The sequence below is a fragment of the Streptopelia decaocto genome, assembly GCF_964273445.1.
Source record: "Streptopelia decaocto genome assembly, chromosome: 1".
Classification (NCBI taxonomy): Eukaryota; Metazoa; Chordata; class Aves; order Columbiformes; family Columbidae; genus Streptopelia; species Streptopelia decaocto.
The window spans coordinates 14,928,560-14,951,990 of NC_138663.1; the positions used below are offsets into that span (position 1 = coordinate 14,928,560).

Consider the following 23,431-nt stretch of genomic DNA (forward strand, 5'->3'; position numbering starts at 1 on the left):
ACTTAGTGCCATGATCTAGTAAATGGACTAGAGTTGGACCAAGGGTTGGACTCGATGATCTCTGAGGTCTTTTCCAACCCAGTCGATTCTGTGATAGGTTAGAAGGTTTTGCCTTTTTTTTTTTTTTCCCCTCTAGTTAGGTATATTTTGTATAGAGACCTTGTGAAGATGCAGAGCAGACACGGTATAGAGATGATAATTTGGTTAGAATATTAATCTTTCTGTAGTGACATTAGTCAAGGACTTTAAAGTTGTATGGAGTAGTATGAAATCTAAATAATTATTTATCTTAGACTAGCACACTTTCCTCTCATGAAATACTCAGCCTAGTTATAGGCTAATCTAATTATAGTTAGATTTTTTTTTTTTTTAATGTCTCTGCATTTAGGGAGGGAAGCCTTGGTAATTCTCTCTGCAAAAGCAGAGGTGGTGAAATCCCCAGGTCTTGAAACATCTAAACTATGTAACTACTTTTTTTTTTTAGTCTTGAAATTGAGGATGGGTGGTGACTGAGAGAGGCAAGTGCCAGAAAAAAATATTGAGGAACTTCAGGTTTATATTAAAGTGATAAAAACAGGAACAAAAAGATTCATAATTTTTGTAATGCTTAGTTATGTAAGGAACTCGAACTGATTTAGTGATCAACTTACTAAAATTATTGCACCTTTCTTTGAATTCTATTCCTAACTTTTATAGTGGATTTTCTCCATAACTTTTAAATGCTTTTTGTCTTTAGCATCTATCACATGACAAGAGAATCTGGAAATCGATTTATGGGGAAGGAGAGACAATGCATAATGACACTGTGTGTGTGAAAAAGCTGACAGATGTACTAAGAAGAATAGCAAAATCAGATTTCATTAATTTTTTTTTTCTTCTTTGTTTCTTGTAGCATTAGGGCTAAATGTGGGTTAAACAAACAAAACCAGCAAAAAACCCCTGCAAACATATGAAAAAAAATCTATCTTGTTGTAGTAAGTATTATATTGATACATTGATTTATTACATGTATTGCCACCACCTCTTATCTTTGATTTTTATGAAAAGTTTTGCATCGGCACACCCAGCTGTATAGGTTCTAGCAGGCTTCTTAGTACTGATTTTTCTTCCCTCTCCTTAAAAAAGGCTATATGTCTTGCAGATGTGAGCTAGCAGTGTAGCATGTAACCATGCGACTTGTATCTTTCCCATTACAGCAAGTGCTGTTTTGTTTCTTCTGGTTTGAAAAATATACTTGATTATTAACGGAAATAAAGGTAAGTCAGAGTTCTGTGATCAGTTTTTTATTGATACTTTCTGTTCAAATGTAAGTACTGGGAACTCGGTGTCTGAATATAAAAGAAAATGCAAGTAAAAAACAAACAGACGAACAAAAAAACTATAAAAACCAAAAACCAAACAAAAAAACCACACTTACATGGAAAATGCCATGAAAGAATTTGTCTGAACTCTTGATACTTAGAGAATGATTGATAGCTGGGATTATGAAACCTTGTTGGAGTCATCTGGACAGTTTGGCTAGACTTCAAGTTCTTATTTTTCAAGTGTGCTTTCTGTCTAGGTGATCTATCATCTGCTTGTTTCCTGCAACTGTTTTGTATAGCTTTTGATTGTCCTATAAGAAGCAAGTCGAAGGAGGGGAAAAAAGACATACTGATAAAGTAGGCCTGGAGATCCTTTCTGCTAACATCTGATCATAGCAACTGGATTTCATTTTGAAAGTTTGGATCCTGTAGGATTAGATTCAAAATTACTGATTTAATTTGAGAAGGTTACCCGTTTACTTTCCGAGTCAAGAGTTGAGCCCTCTGTTTTTTGTGTGGTGTTTTGTGATTTGTTTGGGTTTTGTGTGTGTGTTTTTGTTTGTTGTTTTTGTTGGTGTTTGTTTTTTTACCTCCTCTGTGTACCAGTGAAAAAGTGAAGATTTTCTTTTGCTGTCACACAATTGATCTTAGAAGGACATGGTAGAAAGAAAACATGTGGTCTTTGTTAGACCACAGAATAACGTTGTGTAAGTGGAATACCTCAGGGATAATATGTAACTTATTTTCTGTTGTTTAATGCATAAATGATGTTCTTTGTACAAAGCCGTGCAGATTAATATTTTGGAATGTATTGTGCTCTTGTACTTCTCTTATTACAACACAGTTCATTAAAAAAAAATAGTGTTTCTGGTGTCATAAGCGAAGTGAATCCTGAGAAATATGGTGAGGCTTCAGATATTAAGTCAAAAAAGCTCCTGTATATTCTCTAGAGAGAAGAAGATCTACTCTAGAAAATGTAAACCAATGGGATTGAATGGTCAAGTGTAATAAGCTTCTTACAGGAGGTTGATCTTGCACGAGATAAATGCTTTAACCAGACTGAACAAAAAGTGTCTTGTTTTTTAAGATGAAAATTGTATTATTAGGGCAAGAAAAACTTCTTAACTGCAGTTCAATAAAAGCAAAGATTTGTAAAATAAGGAATGCATTTTCATATAATAAAGCTGTGCTGGCAGGGTGATAATTAAGAAAATCTGATGACTCTAAGAAGTTGTAAAAATTCGTAAAAAGCTTGTAGTGTATAATCACTGAAAGAATAGAATGGGCCCTGGCAAAATCGAAGGTGCTCCTCTGTTGAGATGAAGGTGTGGTAGGTCAGCTACTTTGCCCAATAAAGAGCTGATCAGTGAACTTTGAACCAGCAGGTTTTGTATACTACTTTTTAACTATATGATTGAAATTAACTGGATGAACTAGTATGGTCTTTCTATAAAATTCATGTACTGCTTGAAGAAAGGTTTTCTTAAATAGTAAGTTGTGTATAATCTGCTTGGATTATAGGAAGACTTCTTCTCTAGCATCATTCTTTCCATTCTTCCTGGCCAATTTAAGTGAAATGCACCTATGAAAACAGTTTCTTAGAATTGTCTCTGAAAGACTGTCAGAGTTCTGAAAGAATAATGACTTCAAAACGATGGCTCCTTGCAGAAATTGGAAAGTACCATATTAGGGTAGAAGGTAGTATTTTATGACTCATTAACATATCAAGCTTCAAAGGATAAGCAATCTCTTTTAAGATGGATAAGGAAGAAATGTCCCCAGTAGTCACATTATTTTCCATTCTGATCTTTGCAATTTTTGTAGTACAATCCAGTAAAAATAATGGGAATATTTTAGTGTGTCATGACAATACTTCTGGTTCTGACATGATGGAAAGTAATTATTTTCCCTCATGCCAAGTCTGACATCACTGTGGTGTTCATCATTGGAGGGCTTATAAGGTCACAGTTCTGTAGTAAGTGGGCATAATGCAATGAGTTTATCCTGGATCTCCCCCTGCCCCATGGCAGAAATTCACTGAGGATAGCTACTCATAAATAATGAGCTATATTTGTTTGAATTAACTTGTCTGTGTACGTATTGTGAGTTGGCGACTGCCTCCATTCTTATATACTTAATGATAGGCAGAGCAAAAGCTTTGCAGGATTTTGTGTGTGTGGTGAAGACCCGAAACGTTAAGGTGATAAAAATCAATGAAGTATTATAGTATTACTATCATGTTCTGCATTTTTTAGATGGAACAAATTCTGTTCAGTGTTGTTTGGCAAAAAAAAAAAAAAAGCTCAAGTCTCCAATTTTATTCACTGTAGATTGGTCTTCTAGAATTTTTGAGTAAATTCTGGCTAAGGCTTAAAGATACATTTCAATAGTGTGCCGTAAGGTAATAATTTTTTCTTGGATCTGTCCCACCCCCAGCTTACCTTTTTTTTCTTAGAAGAGTGGTGATGTATTTGCTTCATCAGAGTTTATTATGTTAACTGGACCATGCATTAGCAATTAGTTTTCAATCCATACGCGGCTTTAAGAACATTAATTGGTCTGTTTATCTGCATTACTTAATCAAACAACACCACCACCACACACCAAAAACCAAAACGCAAACAAACCCCCCAACAACCCGAATTTCACTTGATTCTCGGATTTGGTAACCACGTTTCTTCTTTCCATGTTGAAAGTGAAAGTCTCTTGAATATATGATGATTGGGTAACCTCAGTTGCTTTATGTAAACTTGTAGATGCCATAGCCCATGATGCAGCTAGTGCAGGTTTTTCACTTCCATCAGTCTCCCAGGCATTTTTGTCTGTATTGATTTCCATTTGTTACTCTACCTGGTCAGAAGTATTTAAAGAAAACTAGGCAAAACCACACTACTACCAAAAGCAATTTTAAGTGTGAGAAATATCTATCTAAGTGAAGTTCTTGATCCCAGGCAGCAGTCTCCGGTACATCTTTTATTCCTTGTTTGAAACACACTAAAACTGTTTTTTAGAGGTATCTAATTACAAGCATATGATAAAATCCCTATTATGGCAATGATTTGTTAGCATAGGTGAAGCTGCAGTTGGAATAATGGAATAATGCTTAACCTATGATAGCTGATTTACCTGGACTAAAAAAGTTGATTGTTTCTTTTCACATATTGAGTAGGAATTAATATGTTTTCGTTTCTTTTTCAGAAGAGTACTAAATGATAAGCTGAATTTTCCTATAGTTGTAGATGAGGCCATTCAAGGTTCTACCCTATGGCTAAACTATATGTTGGCAGAATGAGTGCTTACCTTAACTGTGAGAAGGGCTTGGGGTTTCCTTTATATCTGCTATTAAAATATTCTATTCCTGCTTTTGGTTTAAGAGGTTTTCCTTGGTGCTTGTTCTTGAAACTAGTATGTTTTTCTTTTTTTTTGTGCATAGCTAGTGATGTAGTTTGACAATTGTGATATTTGGTAAGAAAATACTGAGCGTTTACACAAGGAAAGCAAGATACCCCAGCAACTAGTTGGCCTGATTGGTTTCCAGTTTGTTGTATTTGGTGGCTCAAGCAATGGGACCAAAACGCAACTTCTGCTGTCTAGAGGGAGAAGGAACTGTAGGTGGTTTAGGCACTTAAGAGCATGACAAGATGTTTGACGGTAATTGCCAGACTTCAGTAGTGAGATAAAATTTAAGAAGTTAGGTGAAGACTTGGTGCCAGCTCTTACCTTAGAGGTGCCTTGTAGATGCCACTTCCCCGCTTCCATCATCCCAAGGCTACTGACTTTATCAGTAAAAGGAGCAAATTCAGATTAAAGTCTGCAGTGCTTTTCAGAAGTCCTTTTTATTAGTACACCATTTTTCACTGGAGGCTTGTTAGTTTTTTCATGGCAATCTGGTGGTGTTTGGCAAGGATGAATGTGTTAAAATATGTTGATCTCAAAACTGTTGGGCTTTTCTACACTTCAATTAAGATACTACGCTTCGTCAGATGAGAGGAGTATTTATTAAGGCACTCTGTATGCTTCATTGCAAAGTGGTCTTTGTTCTTACTGTTTTGACATTTTGGAAGGTGTTTGCAATTATTCATTATGGTATTGAAGATGGGGGTATTTTGCTTCAATTACCTAGTCACTTGTGGAAAACCTTGTCTATATTAAGCTATAAAAATGCATTAGTTTACTTATCTGTGAGTGGAGACAGCTGAGGTGCTGTGGACATCTCTCCTGTATTTAGTTGGGTGTTCTGTGCTACTCGCTAAGAGGAGTGGGAGGCTGGTAGTAACTGGTGTACAGGTGGCATCCGTTGTATTGACTTGTGCAAGTCAAGCAGATTGTAGCTTTGCTCTGCAGTTGAAAACTACTACTGATGTTTTTTTGCTACTTAAAACCCAAACAAACAACAACCCACCCCCACCACCCCCCTAAAAACCACCAACAAACCAACCCCACACTTCTAAAAGTGCCCCTAAATGGTTACAGTATCTTCTGATGGTGATCTATTAAAATGAATGGAAATTGTTTCATGTAATTATTGTGACTCATTAGAATGATTTTAGTTTAAAAAATACAGAATGGAAGTTACAGCATTGTTTCTTTTGACATCATTAGTTTGTATGGTGGACACTGAAAGTTTTTAAGTGCAAAACCAAACTGAAAAATGCTTTATAAGAAATAGTTGAAAAATTATGTAACCAGGTTTCTGTTGGAAGTTACAGCAACTGGGCTCTGACAATATAGAGCACTGAGCAAATGTACATTATATTCAGTAAGTCTGCCATAAAGTGAGTCCTTTATCACTTTGCTGAATGGTTTGTTGTTGTGTTTTGTTGTTTTTTTTTTTATCACCAGTTTAAATGATAATATTTTTGTCAGTTTGTGATATTTTTAAGTTCAAGCCTGAAGGTCATCACACTCTTAAGTGTATTTGAAGTTTACAGCTTTTAAAGAAGATTAGTTTAATTTTACACAAGCAAAAGGAAAAAAAATGTGAAATTCATTGTGACAGATAAAAGTGATTTGTTGTTGTTGTTGTTGTTGTTGAAGTACATGATGTTAAATTGTGTGGTTTTAAATTTAACTGAGTCAGTCTTCTGCTTTTATTTTTTTTTAACAGGGTTTGTGGATGCACTTAGATGTTTGCAATGAGCACTGTGGCTGGCATGCCCCAGTGTTTTGGATACCAATGCATAGGACTCCGTAGTAATCGAATTTATCAGAAACGAACGTCATGAGCATAGTGATCCCATTGGGGGTTGACACAGCAGATACTACTTATTTGGAAATGGCTGCAGGCTCAGAGTAAGTATGGAACATGATTTGTAAGTTTTAGATTTTTTTTTTTAATTATATTTATTTCTTCTCTAGTGAGTTTTTTGAATACAGTTGGAGAAGACTTGGGACTCTCCTTAGTTTTATTGAATCTTCAAATTGCTTAAATTAATTGTTAATTGCTTCAAATTGCTTAAATTAATCACTTTATTGTTAAGTCAGTTTCTTCATCTTCAGGGAGACCAAAGGAGAGAAGCTAAACTGTTCTATGGATGCATATTTTTCTTGTTTGTCAAACTGAGAAATACAGATGACGCCTGGTTTGCTTTTCATACTTTAAATATTTTCCCATTTCTATGTCCTTCTAACTATATGTAAAAAAGATTTTAATTTTGCATGTTAGAAAGGTAAATTCATTTGACGTGGTAAATTGCAAGAAAGTGGTAGTAATTACAAAAGGGTGCCTTTATTTTTGAAGGTTGAAGACCTACCGTAATTGTCTAATACAATGTCTTCAGAAAGTCTTTAGGTATTGAAAAGATAGTAGAAATTTACTTGTTAATCATTCATTTCAGTTAGTACCTGTGGATAACTGTGTATAAAGGGTTACAAAGTGTCAACAAAATCCTGAATTTAAGAAACTCTTCCTTTGCATGAAATAAGCAAACTGAATTTCTAGGGTTTGTGGAGTTTCTTTTGTTTGTTGTTGGGGGGGGGGGGAATGTTTTGTGGAGAGGGGTTGCTTAGGGTTTTTTTTTGGTGAGTTTGTGGTTGAATATCAATAGGCAAGAGTTTAGAGATTTTTCCCGTCGAACATCTTTCCATGTGTGGTATCGACTTGGCTGTCGGATGTTGCACGAGGAGAAATAGCATTTTGGACACCTTGTTCCTTTTGAGAGGTAAAAGACCAGGTGATGCTAGAACTTCTACCAGTATACAAAGGTACATCAACCTGTTGAGCTCTGTATATTTCAGAATAGTATCTGGAATTTTTTCCTCTGCTTTTACAGTAGCAGAGTATATGATAGGTGAGGTTTTTGGAAAGAGTTGGGCATCAAAGCATGGTGTTAAGGATCAAGGGAGTTTGTGTAAGTTACAGTGAATCTTGTATACTTCTTTGCGTATACATAGAGGAAAAAACCCCAGTTCCTTTCTTAGATCTAATAAAAAAATTTGAATTAATCATTTAAGTTAAATTCAGTTGGTTTTGGTCTTTGTTTGTTTGGGGGTTTGTTTGTTTTTTTGTTTATGGTGGGGCTTTTTACCATTTCACATGCTGTTACTCTTTGCCTTCCTCTGTGCCTTTCTGTACTAGTATTAAAAACTTTCATTATCTTTGGTTACCACAAAAATACATTTGCTTGTTAGTTGTTAAAACAATGGATTAGACTGACTTTGCATACACACTTGAAATCTTTCATAAATTGAAAATAAAATTCATATAGTCCTTCATTTAACAGGTACAGTGAGTTACTAACAGGAATTTAAGGTAGGCAAGAGGCTGGTGTGGCTGAGTCAAGACCTGTTGGTCAAACTAAAGGGCAAGAAGGAAACGCACGGGCAGTGGGAGCAGGGACAGGTATCCTGGGAAGAGTATAAGGATGTGTGTAGATTGTGTAGAGATGTCAGGAAGAGCAAGGTGCAGCTGGAGGTGAACTTTGCAAGGGTCATAAAGAGTAATAAGAAGGGCTTTTTCAAGTATGTCAGCCAGAAAAGGAAGGTCAAAGAAAATGTATTCCCTCTGATTAGCAAAACTGGCAAACCAGTAACAGTGGGCAAGGAGGAGGTTGAGTTACTCAGTAATATTTTTGCCTCGGTCTTTATTGGCAACCTCTCTTCCCACACAAGTGTTTTTGCTCCGCTACCGGAAGATGGAAATGAAGGGAGCAAAGTCCCTCCCACTGTGTACCTCAGGGGTCTGTCTTGGGACCAGTACTGTTTATTAGCTTCATCGGTGATATAGACAGTGGGATCGAGTGCACCCTCAGCAGGTTTTCAGATGACACACCTGAGGGACCTGAACAGGCTTGAGAAATGGACCTGCGTGAACCTCATGAGCTTCAGTAAGGCCAAATGCAAGGTTGTGCACCTGGGTTTGAGCAACTCCCAATATCAGAACAGGCTGGGGGATGACGGAATTGAGAGCAGCCCTGTGGAGAAGCACTTGGAGGTACTGGTGGATGAAGAGCTGGATGTGAGTTGCACACGGTTGCACTCACAACCCAAAAGGGCAATTGTATCCTGGGCTGCATCAAAAGAAGCCTGGCCAGCAGGTCAAGGGAGGTGATTCTCCCCCTCTGCTCTCCTGAGGCCCCACCTGGAGTACTGTGTTGAGCTCTGAAGCCCTCAACACAGGACAGACATGGACCTCTTGGAGCAGGTCCAGAGGAGGCCACAAAAATGATCAGAGCACTGGAACACTGCTCCTCTGAGGACAGGCTGAGAGAGTTGGGATTGTTCAGCCTGGAGGAGGTTCCAGGGAGACCTTATCATGGCCTTTCAGTACTTAAAAGAGGCTTTTAAGAAGGATGGGGATAGACTTTAGTGGGGCTTGTTGTGATAGGACAAGGGGTAATGGTTTTAAACTGGAAGAGGGGAGATTCAGATTACATATAAGGAAGACATTTGTTATGATGAGGGTGCTGAAACACTGGCCCAGGTTCCCCAGAGAGGTGGTGGATGCCCCATTCCTGGGGACGTTCAAGGCCAGGCTGGACACAGGGCTCTGAGCAACCTGATCTGGTTGAAGATGTCCCTGCTCATTGCAGGGGTGTTGGACTAGATGACCTTCAAACCCAAACTGTTCTATGATTCTGTCAATTTAAATAGCTTACACACAGTCTTGGGAGTGTGTGCTCAGTGGTGTTACACTATTTAAGAAGCAAATGACTTCCAGTTTTGAAAGAAATGTTATGTACTGTGAGCAGAACTGTTGAACAGCTTTTTAAAGGGATTTATCTCTTCTGTGCTTTCAGTGGTATATGAGGCTGTTACAATTTTGTGCCAGAAGAAAACTAAGAATTTGCACATTTTGGTCACATTAAATTTTTTAAATTATCATGAAGACTAGTTTCCTTGGTGCAGAAATTTTTTTAACTTGAATGACCCTGTTCACAGCTCTTTTCATTATCTTTTCCTGTGGTTTTCTTTTATGTTTAGAGAAGGTCATTATTCCTGAGGTTGCTGACATTCCTTTCAGATGCAGCATGCCATACTGAAATTAAAATAAATAAATATAGTTGTCAGTATAAACAAGATAGAGTTCACATTGTGTTATTTGCTTGATACTGTGGCATGGCAACCCAGTTAGGAACTGCTTTTTTCAGATGTTAAATGACTTACCAGCTAGGTTAATTCATGTCACCTTTGCCATACTTCTGCTGAAAAATGTGTAGTTGCATGATAAGCTGATTTAAAAGCCATGTCACACTCTAAAGTGTGACACAAAGGTGTGCCTGTAACCTACCAGATTGTACAGTTGTAAACCTGTTCTGTCACCATATGTGTTATTTCCATGGGTTTTGTACATTTTCTTCCAGAGAGTAACATGTTGGACATAGATTGTATTGATAGCAATCATAGATGGTCTTTGTGCAAGTTCTGAATTTTTCCCAAGAAGGAGGAGTTGGAATTTCTTCCCTGTGACTGACAGGTCTGATATTTCTTCAGCAGTTGCTGAAGCATGAGCAAACACAAGAATGGGGGAATGACAGACCTGATTATGTAGGAGAAGGGGCCCTGGAAAAACTCTTGGATTAGTGCGCTCTCTTAGCGCCGAGAGATTTTTTCCTTCTGTTTCAAACTAGTGTCTAAGTCTATTAAAAAGATGGATAGTTTATGTGATTACATAGTTTCTTGTATTAATAATTGTAGTAAATAGCCATATGGAGAATAACTCTTATTAAAAGATTTGAACACCTTAAAAATTGGGTGAAACAGCCTGTTTCTTATGTTACTTGAGCTCAGCAGTGGTGGATTGATCTTCATAGTGCCATAGTAGACAGAACACATACATACTTTGCCTTTATTTTTAAAAGGCTTACCAACAATGAATGTGCGTGACTTCTTACTGTTGAAGACCTTGTAATAGTAAGTGGAGCCAGCCATTTTGAAAGGTTCAAAATGTGATTCCAGACTTGAGAGTGTTAGTCCTGCTTAGAGTATGAGTGTAAACTACACATTGGGAAATACTGTTTATGGCACTGCTCTTCTGTTTTTCATATCTCTATCTGTTGTTTAGAGAGAAGGCACGTATAGTGAGTCTGACAACCACAGCATAGGGATCATTGTATTGAGTTCAATATCCAGGAGAAAAGATTATGAACACTGTTGTAGTCTTAAATAAATGAGAACCTACCCTCCCATTACTGTTGAAGCAGGGCTTATTTTTTTTTAGGTATTTTAGGACAATGGGAAGCTTGCTAGTTCTACAGCCAGACTATACTTGTAGGGCCTGCTACAAGGTGTTCAGGTAGCAGAACCCACTCTGTGGTAGAGAATTAGCACTCAGTTCTTTAAGTAGTGAAGCCCATTAGATTGTCTTGAAACAGAATTCTAATACTGGTTTTCATGCAAAATACATTCCTTATCTGAGCTGACCTTCAGCTAGATACTGCTTAGGTGTGCTGGTGCAAAGGGAAAACAAACCTGATCTCCTTGAAAATTAGATCTATCAAACTATGGCAGATTGATGCTGTGGAAATGTTCTTGGAAACAGGAGATGTCATTTGGAGTTCTGAACAATGTTTTCAGAAAGTATTTAGCTAAGCTTTCATAGCCTGAGGCTTGGATACCCACCTGCCTTTGAAAAATTTTGGCTTTAGTGAGATACTGTTTTTCATCTGAATACTTATATTTTTATAGAAGTGGTTGATGGCCACAAATTCTAAGGACTGATTGTATTTTGGGTGTTTGGTCAAAAACTCTCTCTTTTTAAATTAAACTATTACATGGTCAGAAACAAAACTATTTAAAAGGAATGGGGTGGGGGAGACAGGTCTTTTTGAAGAAGAATTGACTATTTTTTAGAATGGTTGATAGATTATTCCCTTAATATAGGTTAGCTATAAACTTGCAGGGATTGAGTTTCTGTAAACTGTTTAATCTCATGTCTTGCTTATTTAATTTCTCACTAATGCCATCTGGTGGCAACATGCAGAATATTTCAATTAGTATTGTACTTCTAAACATGAACAGTAGGAGATGACCCAGAATATGACAGTTGTTTCACTTGCAGAATGAAAATTATTTGAGGGTTTTTTAAAAATACAGATGTCTTCAATTTTCTTATTTATTTGCAAAAATATTATGTTTCCTGTTTCCAGGTTACAGGAATGTCTTAAATCATTGCAGCCCAAGAGCACGAGGGAAGTTCTTTTGGTGGTGCTTTTTATTTCATTCATTTTGAATATCTAGCACGGTTATAAATTGCTAACCACACTTAACAAATCTGTATGATGTTTCAGCAAAGTGTCAGGGTAACTGACATTTACCGTGGTAACTTCAAATACATATCGTGGTAACATCAAATACACAGTGTAATACTAACATTTTAATTTTGATGAAAACTAAAAAATACCATAAATATTCCCCCTAATTTAGACACTAAGGCTGCAGATATTTCACATGAAGCTTAGTGCCTCAGTCTGTTACAGGGCTTTCTTATGTTCAAAAACACAACCAAGGAAAGCTTCATAGTGTTCTTTCAGATCTGAATGCTTACACTTTTTTTTTACTGGAAACTTGCTTTTTGGGATGCCCGTGAGGATGTGAGATAGTGGTGAGATGAGAGGGGGTGCCTTGTGACTTTGAGCCCTGCTACTTGAGTAAATAATTTTTTTAAATTGATTTTTAAATTAAGTGGTATTCATGCTTTCAGCTGTATAATTACATATTTTACTGAGAGGTATTCCTTTACAAAACTCTCAAATTCTGAGGTGCGTGTTTGAGAAGAAGATCTTGACATTTGGACAAATGATATTATAGCGGTTGTGTTTTCTGTTTAAGGTCAGGGTAATGCACATGGTGGGCAGAAGGGGTGTAATAGTGAATTTGGTGAAGGGTTTATTAAAGTGTTGGCAGACCTGTTTGCCAGAGTTAGAGGTTGTCTGTAGCTCTGTGGAGAAATGATGCTTATTCTGTGCTGCTTATGGGTTGAATATCCCTTTTCTATTGACCATAAAGAGAAACCTACAATTATTAACTTCTGGCTTCAGTGAATGCTCCACCACTTCCTTCCCATATTTCTGTCTTCTCCACACTGTTCCCCACCCCAGTATAGCATTTAATGGATAAATGAAACAGTAGCAGTTAGGTTCAGAGCTCTGGTGAGCATCTTTTATAGTAAAGAAATACCTGTGGCACTGCTGGACAAGCATTTGAAAAAAGCTTTGCTGAAAGCTGATTCTGCTCTAATTTTGTCTTTATGTTAAAACTTTTAATTGCCTTTGTGTCTCACCTGATTTTTCTCCCACCCTTTTTTTTGCTTTCTTTGTTCAAGTGAAAGTGTACATTTTCCCTTTTAACCCTGTACTCTGAATCTGGTTTATGAGTATTAAAATAGTTGGGGATAAATGCATTTGTTTGCTGTATTTTGTTTTGGAAGCTAAATGCTTCTGCTTCCCACAACTGTTATGCCTCTAAATTTTAAACTTGGTTCTGTTAAGTGGTTTATAAATTGCTAGAGTAGGTAGAAATAGATTTAAGGAGTAAGGTGTGTTGTCTTGCCTCATATTTTGCAAGAGATTTAGAATACCTTTTTAATTTTTGTAGGCAGTTGATGAAATAGACGTTACCTGTCTTTTTAGGACAGTTCCATTCTCATATCTTTTGTTGAATGCTCCCATGTTGAAGTGGCTGGTATTTAGGTCACGGTATTTTTTTTTTTTTTTTTTAACGAAGGAAACTCTCCCAAATTAACTGTGGCATTCCTCAAGTATGGATGGTACCTGAATCTCCCCTGTCCTGTATCAGTAAGCCTTCCTGCTCTGAAAACTGAGGTTTTTAAACATGTGCTGAGGTAAAAAAGAGCTAGGTTGAGCATTGAAGGCATAGCAGATGAGAGTAACAGTGCTGCTGCTTTTACCTTTCAATAAATGTTGAAGAATAGCAGAAGAAACAAGCAGCAGCACTGTTACTCTCATTTTTTTTTTTTTTTTTTTTTTAAATGAAGGAAATTCTCCCAAATTAACTGTGGCATTCCTCAAGGATGGATGGTACCTGAATCTCCCCTGTTGAGATGCTCTTGAACTGGAGAAAGATCAATTAATTTCTGGCCTAGTCACAATGGATGGCTAATCACTGCTTCTTTCATTGGCATTTTGGTTGGCGAGATTGTCGGAAGGACTGACTGCATGACATTAATGGTGTATGATTACTGTACAAATGCATTATGTCAGTAAATGGGTGAAGGCAAATCGTTTGGAAAGGCACAGCTTTTCCAGTTTTTGTCTGGGTTATTTGTTGTTGTTGTTAGTTGATTTTTTTTTATTTGTTTGTTTGCTTGTTTTTAATAATGGCTTTGAACCTGGTATATTCTGAGCTGCTTCTAGAAGATAATTCCAACAGACTCCGATAAAACTATTTTCAAGTTGACAAGCCGTGTAAGAAAGTAAACAAGGATTCTTTTGGGGTTTATGGGGTAATGAAGTGCAAATGTTTGTCAGAGTTGGTTTTTGTTCCATGCTAGTCAGAAGTTTTGTTTCTGATGTTAGTACGTCACTTGATTTGTGCACTCAGGTGTTCACTGTCTAAAAAAATGCAGCTGTTGACTATTAGAGACATTGATGTTTTTAAAAAAGGTGCTTTTTTTTTTGGACTTTAGAAACAAAAGTCTTCACCCAGTAGTGTTTTTAACTAGTGTTTCTTTTTAAACAGTTTTATCATGTAGTAACTTCACATGGGGAAAAAATGGGCCACCAAAACCATCAATAGGACACTTTCAAGTACACGTGAAAATATTGTATGTTGTTTTCTGAAAGCTAATGATTATTTATATTCTTACAAAAACTTTTATGAACAAATGTTAGTTGCTGCTGTCCTTTTAAATTCAAGTAATATCACTTGATGGTATAACAAAAAAGCCTCTACTGTGTTAATGTCTAAGGAGAAAAAAACCCTGATATATATTTTAACTTAAGAAATATCAACTGTATGAAAAAAATGAAGGAATTATTGAGATATTTGTGATGGAAAATAGACTTCAAGCATAATAAAATGAGAAAAGTGAACCAGGCTTTGTGATGCAAGTCAAAAGCTACTTCAGTTTTAGATACTGATATTTTGCCCTGCCTTTCAATGTTAAAAAAAAATATCTTTAACTCTGGGTTCTTGTGAAGTCTGTTAAAGTGTGATTGAATCATATGGTGCAGTGAAAAAAATACAAGTTACTGACTAAGAGCGTTGAAGTCATGAGTGTATATATGGGTTTGCATGTACACCTGAATGCCACTGCTGAGAAGAGGTAATGAAGGTGTAATTGGTACAATTTCTTACGCTCAAAGATCTGTTTCAGTATTCCTTTATCTTTCTTTTCTTTCGTGTTGTGGTTTAGTGCATATAAACCATCATTTGTATAGTAAAGGCGGCACTGCCTTTCACTGCACAAACCTTCTCCTGCAAATTTTTATCATTTTCTTTAAAGATAAATCAGTAAACTGCCTTTTTAGGTAGATTTGCCCTACTTTACAACTTCTGTTCGTAGAAGCAGTGCTCTGTTACTTGGTGTGCTGGCTGGTGTGGGTGGTTGCGGGTGGTGCATGATGCTGCTGGGACATGTCTGTGGATGGGACAAGACAGCTGCTGTGGGGGGCACTGACGGGTTGCAGCACTCTGAATTACTGCTGTTAGATTTCGTCATAATGAAGCTCAAGTCCTTTCTGCAGCTTTGGTATAGCTATCTAGACTTGAGTGTACAGGCTGATGAATCCCTGACGAAGTGCGTAACATGCTTTTCTGTCACAGATTTCCAGGTTATATCATGTGATTCAGCATGTGCTTTTTTTTTTTTTTTTGAGAAAAATTTTGTAACTCTGTAGAGGCATAACTTCTCTGCCACTTTGGAAGCTTCATTTTAAATGAAAGAGGAAAGTTGGGTTCCCCCCCCTTTTATTTTTTTTTTTTTGGGGGGGTGGGGAGACACGGGCGGGCGGCGAGGGGGTTGTTGCGAGTTTTTTACCCCCACGTCCCACTTTAGCTTGTTCCTTTAAAGAGGAACAGCAGGCAGTTAATTAGAAGTTGTGCAATGAGTACCTGTAATTTCTTAATATAAATTACACATTAATTGTATTTATTCTTCTGTTTTTTTGCCTTGCAGACCAGAATCTGTAGAAGCTAGCCCCGTGGTAGTTGAAAAATCGAACAGTTATCCACACCAGTTGTATACCAGCAGCTCGCATTCACACAGTTACATTGGTTTGCCCTATGCGGTAAGTTTCATTCTAAGTATTCTGTACAAAAGATGTAAAATATGCTGCTCTTAACTGGAAAACTCTGATTCATGCTTACATTTTTATATTTTACTGGGAGTTGGGGTAAGTTGATTAAAGATGATTGGTTACAAGCAGAATACAGAACATAGTGCACTTACATGTAAAACATAGTTGGGAAGGTAAATAAACAAGAATGAACTATGACAGAAACAACATTTAAACTATTACTAACAAATAAGTCTCTGAAGTTCTTTACAAAGTGAATTGTTATACTTGGCTTAAATAACCATCAGTGTATGAATATCTAAGAGCTATAACTTCTCTTTCAACAAATATGTAGGACCATAACTATGGTGCTCGGCCTCCTCCAACGCCTCCGGCTTCTCCTCCTCCATCAGTGCTTATAAGCAAGAATGAAGTAGGCATATTTACCACTCCCAACTTTGATGAAACCTCCAGTGCTACCACCATCAGTACATCAGAGGATGGAAGCTATGGAACCGATATTACCAGATGCATTTGTGGCTTTACACATGATGATGGATATATGATCTGTTGTGACAAATGCAGGTAATTAATATTAAAGTAATTAAAAATGTAAACATTACTTAAAACTTCAAGCTGCACTGATAGTAAGTGTAACTAAATGGTGTTTTAGTTATGTTGAGTCATAGGAAATTTCCCTCCATCAAAACAGTGTTTAAAGGTTGTATGGCTTTTTAATAGGCAAGGTAGCTGGTTAAGGGCAGTGAGAATTTTGTACTTGATTCCATTCTGTCTCAACTTGTCATGTTAATTTGTTCATGCGTTTACTTGTGCATTGTTGCTTAATAAGGGTATATATTTTTCCCCCATAAAAAGGATATCTCTTTGGTATTTTGTCCAAGTTATTTGTTAGCGTGGTGAAATAAAGACCTACGGGCTGATTCTTAACCTGGATGTACTGGTAATTTGCATTTTGGTAAATTATGCATATGTAAATTGAGTAACTTGAAGGATGCAAAACAATCTACAAGAAAATTCTCAAGTATTGATTTCTGTGGGCATGATGTTTCTAATTTTCAGAGGACATAGTTTTAAGAATTTTTATAACTATGAAAAGACTAACCTAGATTCTTAGGGGAGAAGCTGAAATTAAATGTTTAAACTTGCGTGTTCACGCATAAGGACCTACTTGATCATGGTAAAATAAGCAGGTGCTATTAAATACATGGAATAACAACCTTAAAAATTTTTAGAGCCGATATACTTAACAGGAGGACACAAATCTCAGGTTTCTGGACTTGCTCAGTATTAGCCTGTATTTTTACATTTGTAACGCCTAATGAATGCTGCTGATTTTATTAAGAGTGTCGTGTATTTCTAAAATGATTGTTTTGGCTAATTCAAAGATAAATTTGAGCTCCATTCTTCTGTCTGGTTATGTAACAAGCTTGTTATTAATTTTTGATGATCCCTGATTCCGATAACCCTTTCCCTTATTTTGAAATGTATTTTGATCTTCTCTCAGCAGTGGAGCTGTAGGCAGTCACCAGTTAGGTAACACCTGCTTCTTTTGAAGATGTGATTCTCTGTGAGGAGCTGGAGAGAGTTGTGATAAATTCACAAGTGGGAAGATAATGATTTCTGTGTCCCAGTAGTTTCTAGCATTCTGGGGATGAGCGTGAACTCCTGTCCTGAGTTAGCCTTCAGTCCAGCAAGCAGCCTCACTGCCCTGACTGCGGGGAGCAGTTGAAGCTCTTCCTATGTTGCACAACAGTGCTACCAGTCAGAGTCATAGAATTGTTTTGGTTGGAAAAGACCCTTAAGATCACTGAGTCCAACTGCTAGCCTAGCACTGCCAAGCCCAGCTCCAAACCATGTTCCTAAGCACCACAGCTACATGTCTCTTAAACACCTCCAGGGATGGTGACTCAACAACTTCTGTGGGCAGCCTGTCCCAGTGACTGACAACTCTTTCCATTAACTTTTTCTTAGTATCCAATCTAAACTTCCCCCGGTGCAATTGAGGCTGTTTTGTCTTGTCCTGTTGCTTGTTACCTGGGAGAGGAAACCAACACTCTCCATGCTACAACCTCCTTTGAGGTAGTTGTAGACAGCGATAAGGTCTCCCCTCAGCCTCCTGTTCTCCAGGCCAAACAACCCCAGTTCCCTCAGCTGCTCCTCATCAGACTTGTGCTCCAGACACTTCACCAGCTTCCTTGCTCTTCTTTGGACATGCACCAGCACCTCAGTGTCTTTGTTGCCACAGGAGGCCCAAAACTGAACACAGGATTCGAGGTACGGCCTCACCATTGCCCAGTACAGGGGAAAAATCACTGCCCTGGCCCTACTGGCCACACTGTTCCTGATACAAGCCAAGATGCTGTTGGCCTTCTTGGCCACCTGGGCACACTGCTGGCTTATGTTCAGCTGCTGTTGGTCAACACCCCCAGGTCCTTTTCCCCCAGGCACTTTCCAGACATATTCCCTGAGCCTGTAGCAGTGCATGGGGTGTTTGTATAAAAACATATGTAAGTACAACATGTATTTTTATGTTTAATATAGAAAAGTAGAAATAATGTAGATATGTTTATAAAAGGAAATGGAATAATTTAAAAGCAAAAGTCTTGTTACTGAGGGTATTTGCCTTTATCTTGTTCTCTATTGTGATAATTTACCATTTTTTATTTCCAGTGTTAGAGAAAAAATTCCAAGTGGGAAAATGAGTCTAAAGAAGCAGAGAGACACCAGGAGACAACCACGAGATTGGAATTACAGTGATCAGTGGAATAGAAAATCAGCTAGCAGAGTGGTGGTGAAGACAGCAATTGAGATGTAGTTTTAGGCAGTATTCAATCTGAGTAAAGGTCATGATGAAAAAAAGAATGTGTCTCTCTCTCTGTGTCTGCGTGTGTGTGTATTATAGACACAGTTTTAAAAATTGTACTTAAAACAATAAGGTCTCTTTTTTTTTTTAAGTGTCTGGCAGCACATTGACTGCATGGGGATTGACAGGCAGCATATTCCTGACACATACCTGTGTGAACGTTGTCAACCAAGGTGAGTATTTCAGCTTTTGAACTCCAGATAACTAGAATAAGTGGACAATGTAAAAAGAGGAGGTGCTGGAAAACCCAGCAGATTAAACACAGACCAGGTAGCGTAATCCAGCTGATTCTTGTTAGGGGGGCTACATTTCTGGTGCAGATGATCTTACAAGTCTCCATTCAACCTCACAGTAGTGATTGTTTCACCTCACTAGGCAGCAGGGGTAAACCCTTGAAATGCTTATCAAAATAGCAATGATTTCTAGATCCTTTCCCAGACTGACTGATGTGGATAGTCCATTCCATATTTCATTTCATGGCTGTCATATGTTGAGAACCCCTAACAGCAGTGTTTTCAGGTCAGCTGCCCCACCAGTATTTCTCACTGTCTTCTGTTTTATGGCCCACTTCCAATATGCTGCCCTGCTCACTTGGAGAATTTCTTGCTCATTAATTTGTATCCCCTCCACTTGAAGTCATATGATGTGACAAGGAGGGCATTTTGTTCTGACTGTCTGGTAGGTAGATTATATCTGACTGTCATCATAGATATCCTGTGATGTAGAGTATAAAATGCTACTTGCTACTTACGTTGCCGTTTGTTAATTAAACTGTGAATAAAAGACATGCATGTTCAGATAATTTTAATTACCAATAAATGATTCTTTTATTTCTGAGAAATAGTCTGGTACTTCTTGTTGTAGAATATGTGTTTTGAATCATGACAGTTGTTTTGAAGAATCTGCAGGAAAATGGTTTAATGCCTGCTTATCTGTAATCCGTGGACCAAATGTCAATCTTTCTTCTGAGCTATGAAGTTTTGTTATGTTTTCAAGTGATTTGGATATTTGTATGTGTTATGCATTACAGCGGAATGGAACAGTACTTAGAAAAGCATCAGTTGTGTATCTAAACATTCAGCTAGTCTACTGTTTATTAGTTTAATAGTAAATGGGAAATGGTAACTATGGAAAGGTCTTTTAATACTTAGATGTATTAATGCATAAGTGTGAAGAACAGTATACAATTTATGTTTTTATTTCAGGAGTTTAGATAAAGAAAGGGCAGTGCTGTTGCAACGAAGGAAAAGGGAAAATATGTCAGGTGAGTAAAGCTTAAAAACGTTTCCTCAGTAAAGGTTATAAAAAACTGTATAGACTTCAGAGTTGTATACACAGTTCCTGCAATGTTGATAGCCTTCAGCATGTAAGGTTCAGTAAATCAATGTCTTTTACTTGACTTTATCGTTACCAAGATAACGATATATCAGAGTTGTTGCAGTTCCACATGTTTTATTAAAGGTTGTCACCACTGCCTTTTTTCTTATCATTGTGGAAAGGTTCAATATGTTTGAACATTGTTGAAGTTTCATAATAATTAATGTAGCTTTTATAGTAACTACTTTGAGTAAGCTACTGAAGATAAGATGGAAAAGGTTCAGGTTTCTTCTGCGATAAGAGAGAATTAATAAGTTACTTCCTTTTGGGGGGGGGGGGGGGGGGGGAGTCACAGCTCTGTCATTTTCTCCTTCATAGTATGGGATATTTGTGTCCTCACACTAATCTCTCAAAACCATTCCGTTGCAGGTGATATTCCTGTCTCTAAGAATTACATAATTGAGATTTAAAACAATCTAGCATTGTTTTGGGAGGGAATCCTAGTTCTGATTTGCTGGCTGTAGATTTGTGTGTGTGTATTGGTATTTTGGGGAGTTCAGTTTGACCACAAGAAAAATTGCTGAACTTAGGTAATAAATTATACGATGTTTTGAGGTTTTTTTTGGTCTTTAACTAGATGAGGCTTGTAGTGCAAGTGCTTGTTTCAATCTCTCTATCTTATTAAATTAGCTCTCCTACCATTTATAGAATTTTGAAACTCAGATGGCCTAACTTCTTAGGAGTTCCTGTCCAGCCATTACCAAAACATGTTGTGGCTTTCTTGGTTGACAGGTGATACCTTCAAGCTCTATTACAACAGTCATAGTCTTGGAGGAAGTCGTTCTCCTAAACATTACATGTTTTACTTTCAAATAATGTCTGTGAAGTACTGGGGTATGTGCAAGTATGTGTTAGGATTTCTTAAAAAAAATACCCTGTAGATAAGGTCCTGCTGCCTACTTCATATGCCTTCAGAAAATCTGAAGTGTGTGATGTGGGTCTAGAAGTTTGTGTGGCTTAATAGTGGTTCTTGATGCGGTTGACGCTTTGCTGTCCAGCACTAAGCGGCCTTAACTCCCCTAAAGCCATTAATGCCTTACTTTGAACACTGCAGTAATTTTTTTCGTTTTGTCTGTTTTCATTTTAACAAAACCAAACTTACTTTATAAAGTTTTGCTTGACCTGCTAGATGGTACGATTTTCAATTAGAATTTTAAATTAATTTTTGCTGATTATAATAAAATAATAGAACAAGTACATTTTTAATTCATTTGGAGTTAATGAGTTCACTAAGTGATATGATATTGTGAGAATGAACTTGAATTTGCATACAGGGTAGGGCAAGTTGATGGTCTGAGCTATTTAAGTCATCTCTTAGGATTTGTAGCCACACTATCCGATCATTTACTATAAACTTAAGGGAAGAGTCAAAATCTTAGCAGCAGCTGAAGAAGAGATTTTACCGTTAAGTTAGTGTTCAGCTCTCCTTAATCCTGATGATCAGTCTTTTAAATCTGTTCTGTGCTTTGAATAGACAAAGAAATACTAACTGGTAGGTCTTAAGTATCAAAACAGAGTAAAAACGAAGATAAATTCTGATCCTGTTTAGTCTAAGACTCAGTATTAATTATTATGATTCATAATACTTGAACATATGCTTGCATCTCTAGTTAACTTTCACTTGGCTAAATGCACTTTTTGTATGTTGGCTGATGATAGATGATTCAATCGGACTTAAAATAATTCTGGATATGAGCTGTCTACTATAAGACATAAGTAAAAATGTCTGATTTTCATAGAAGATTCCAAGTAAGAAAAGCAAAACTGACATCAGTTTGAATGTATCTAATGCATGTTTTAATTATTCAACAGCAGCAGAATGTTAATTTTATGAATAACTTATTAATAAGTTACAGGTGGTTTATTAAACATGAGATTGCATTATTTGGATGTTCTTTGAGTAAGTATATATTTAGGGCTTTTGTTTTAGTCTTAAATATAATAGGGCTTTTCGTTTAGATATGAGAACACAGTAGAATGTTTTTTCTTTTAAAGAATTCCAAAGAGTTGCTGCTTTAGTCATGTTGCATCCAAAGCTAAACAGTGAGGAGCAAGTAGTAGGTCAGTTGGCTTACCTCAAAAAAAAAGAGGTTTTTAAGTGAACATTTCAAATGATACAAAATTTGGTGAGAGTCTTTTATGCATAACCACTTCACCTTTTTTCCTGGGCAAAAATTATAACCCGTTGTTCTGGGGCCTGTAGTTGTGTGTGGTGGTGTTTGTTTTGTTGTTCTGGTGTAAAAGTGTAATTCTGGTGCAGTTTACTGTGTTTTGGATTGCTTACTGCGTTCCAGTGGAGTGAGCAGCTTTTTTAAGCCCCATGTCACTTGTATCCTGGATGCTTTGGTTTTGGGTTGGTTTTTTTTTGTTTATTTTAAGATATAGTATCTAGACACGTAAAACTTCGTCAAGGATGTTGCTTCAAGCTGTCTGGTCTTGAAGTTGGTGGTGATGAAATCACTTAATGCTTATGGGGAAATGAGTCTGGACCCGTAACTGCTTGTGAAATTTGGAGAGTTTATATCTTGCCTTCCAAGATGCTAAATCTTCCCTTAGTGTGCTTTCCTAAGGTTCTTCAAAGTGAAAGCTGGTTATGTAGGTTAGGAAGGAGTGTCTCAAAACAACTCTGTGTAATTACATGTTTGGTTGAGGTAATTATTCTTTACAGTAAGTTAGGGCACAGTGTAGACAACAATATTGAAATGTTGCTTCTGTAAGGAAGGCAGTGTTCTGTGGGGGGAGGTTGGGGTGGGCAGGAGGAGAGGTTTGCCTGTGACATAGTGATTCTCTACCTACTAGTGTATGGACTGTAAACATTGACAGTTTCAAGAGGGCCTTGGGTTTTCATTTCTCAATCATTGGTTATTCTGCTAGTCATTATTCTTTGATTAGATATCTCTTGATGTGTTGTTTTGCTTTTTAGTGCTAGTTCAGAAAATAGTCCCAGCAGAGAGGTAAATAAATTCAGAAAACCTCATCAGCTCCTAATACATAAAGTATAATGATGTGCCTAATAAATGGTTGAAAAGAACAACCAAGATGGTAAAATCGGGTTGCTTACTATGCACAGAAGAATCCTATTAAGGAATGTTGTCAGCAAGAAAAATCCAGAGTAACCAGTAGCTGGAGTTCTTTATTTAGTAAAGAAGGTTTCTGGAATTAGGACTATTGAATGCACTGATCAAGGCAAC

General features: G+C 37.2%; 1 protein-coding gene across 5 annotated transcripts in view; it reads left to right on the forward strand.

Annotated features, from left to right (window-relative positions):
* The window catches only part of KMT2E (lysine methyltransferase 2E (inactive)), a 63,665-nt gene that overhangs the window by 11,798 nt on the left and 28,436 nt on the right, over positions 1–23,431 (forward strand). For 3 of the 5 annotated variants that reach the window (XM_082046320.1, XM_082046323.1, XM_082046321.1), the window contains 5 exons: positions 6,412–6,596; positions 15,880–15,991; positions 16,335–16,564; positions 18,956–19,036; positions 20,069–20,127. In XM_082046320.1, coding sequence (XP_081902446.1) covers positions 6,526–6,596; positions 15,880–15,991; positions 16,335–16,564; positions 18,956–19,036; positions 20,069–20,127 — 553 coding nt within the window. In that variant the 5' untranslated portion in view covers positions 6,412–6,525. Of the gene's footprint in view, positions 1–892; positions 975–6,411; positions 6,597–15,879; positions 15,992–16,334; positions 16,565–18,670; positions 19,037–20,068; positions 20,128–23,431 lie in introns of those variants that run through there. The other 2 variants (XM_082046322.1, XM_082046324.1) reach the window with 2 other exon arrangements.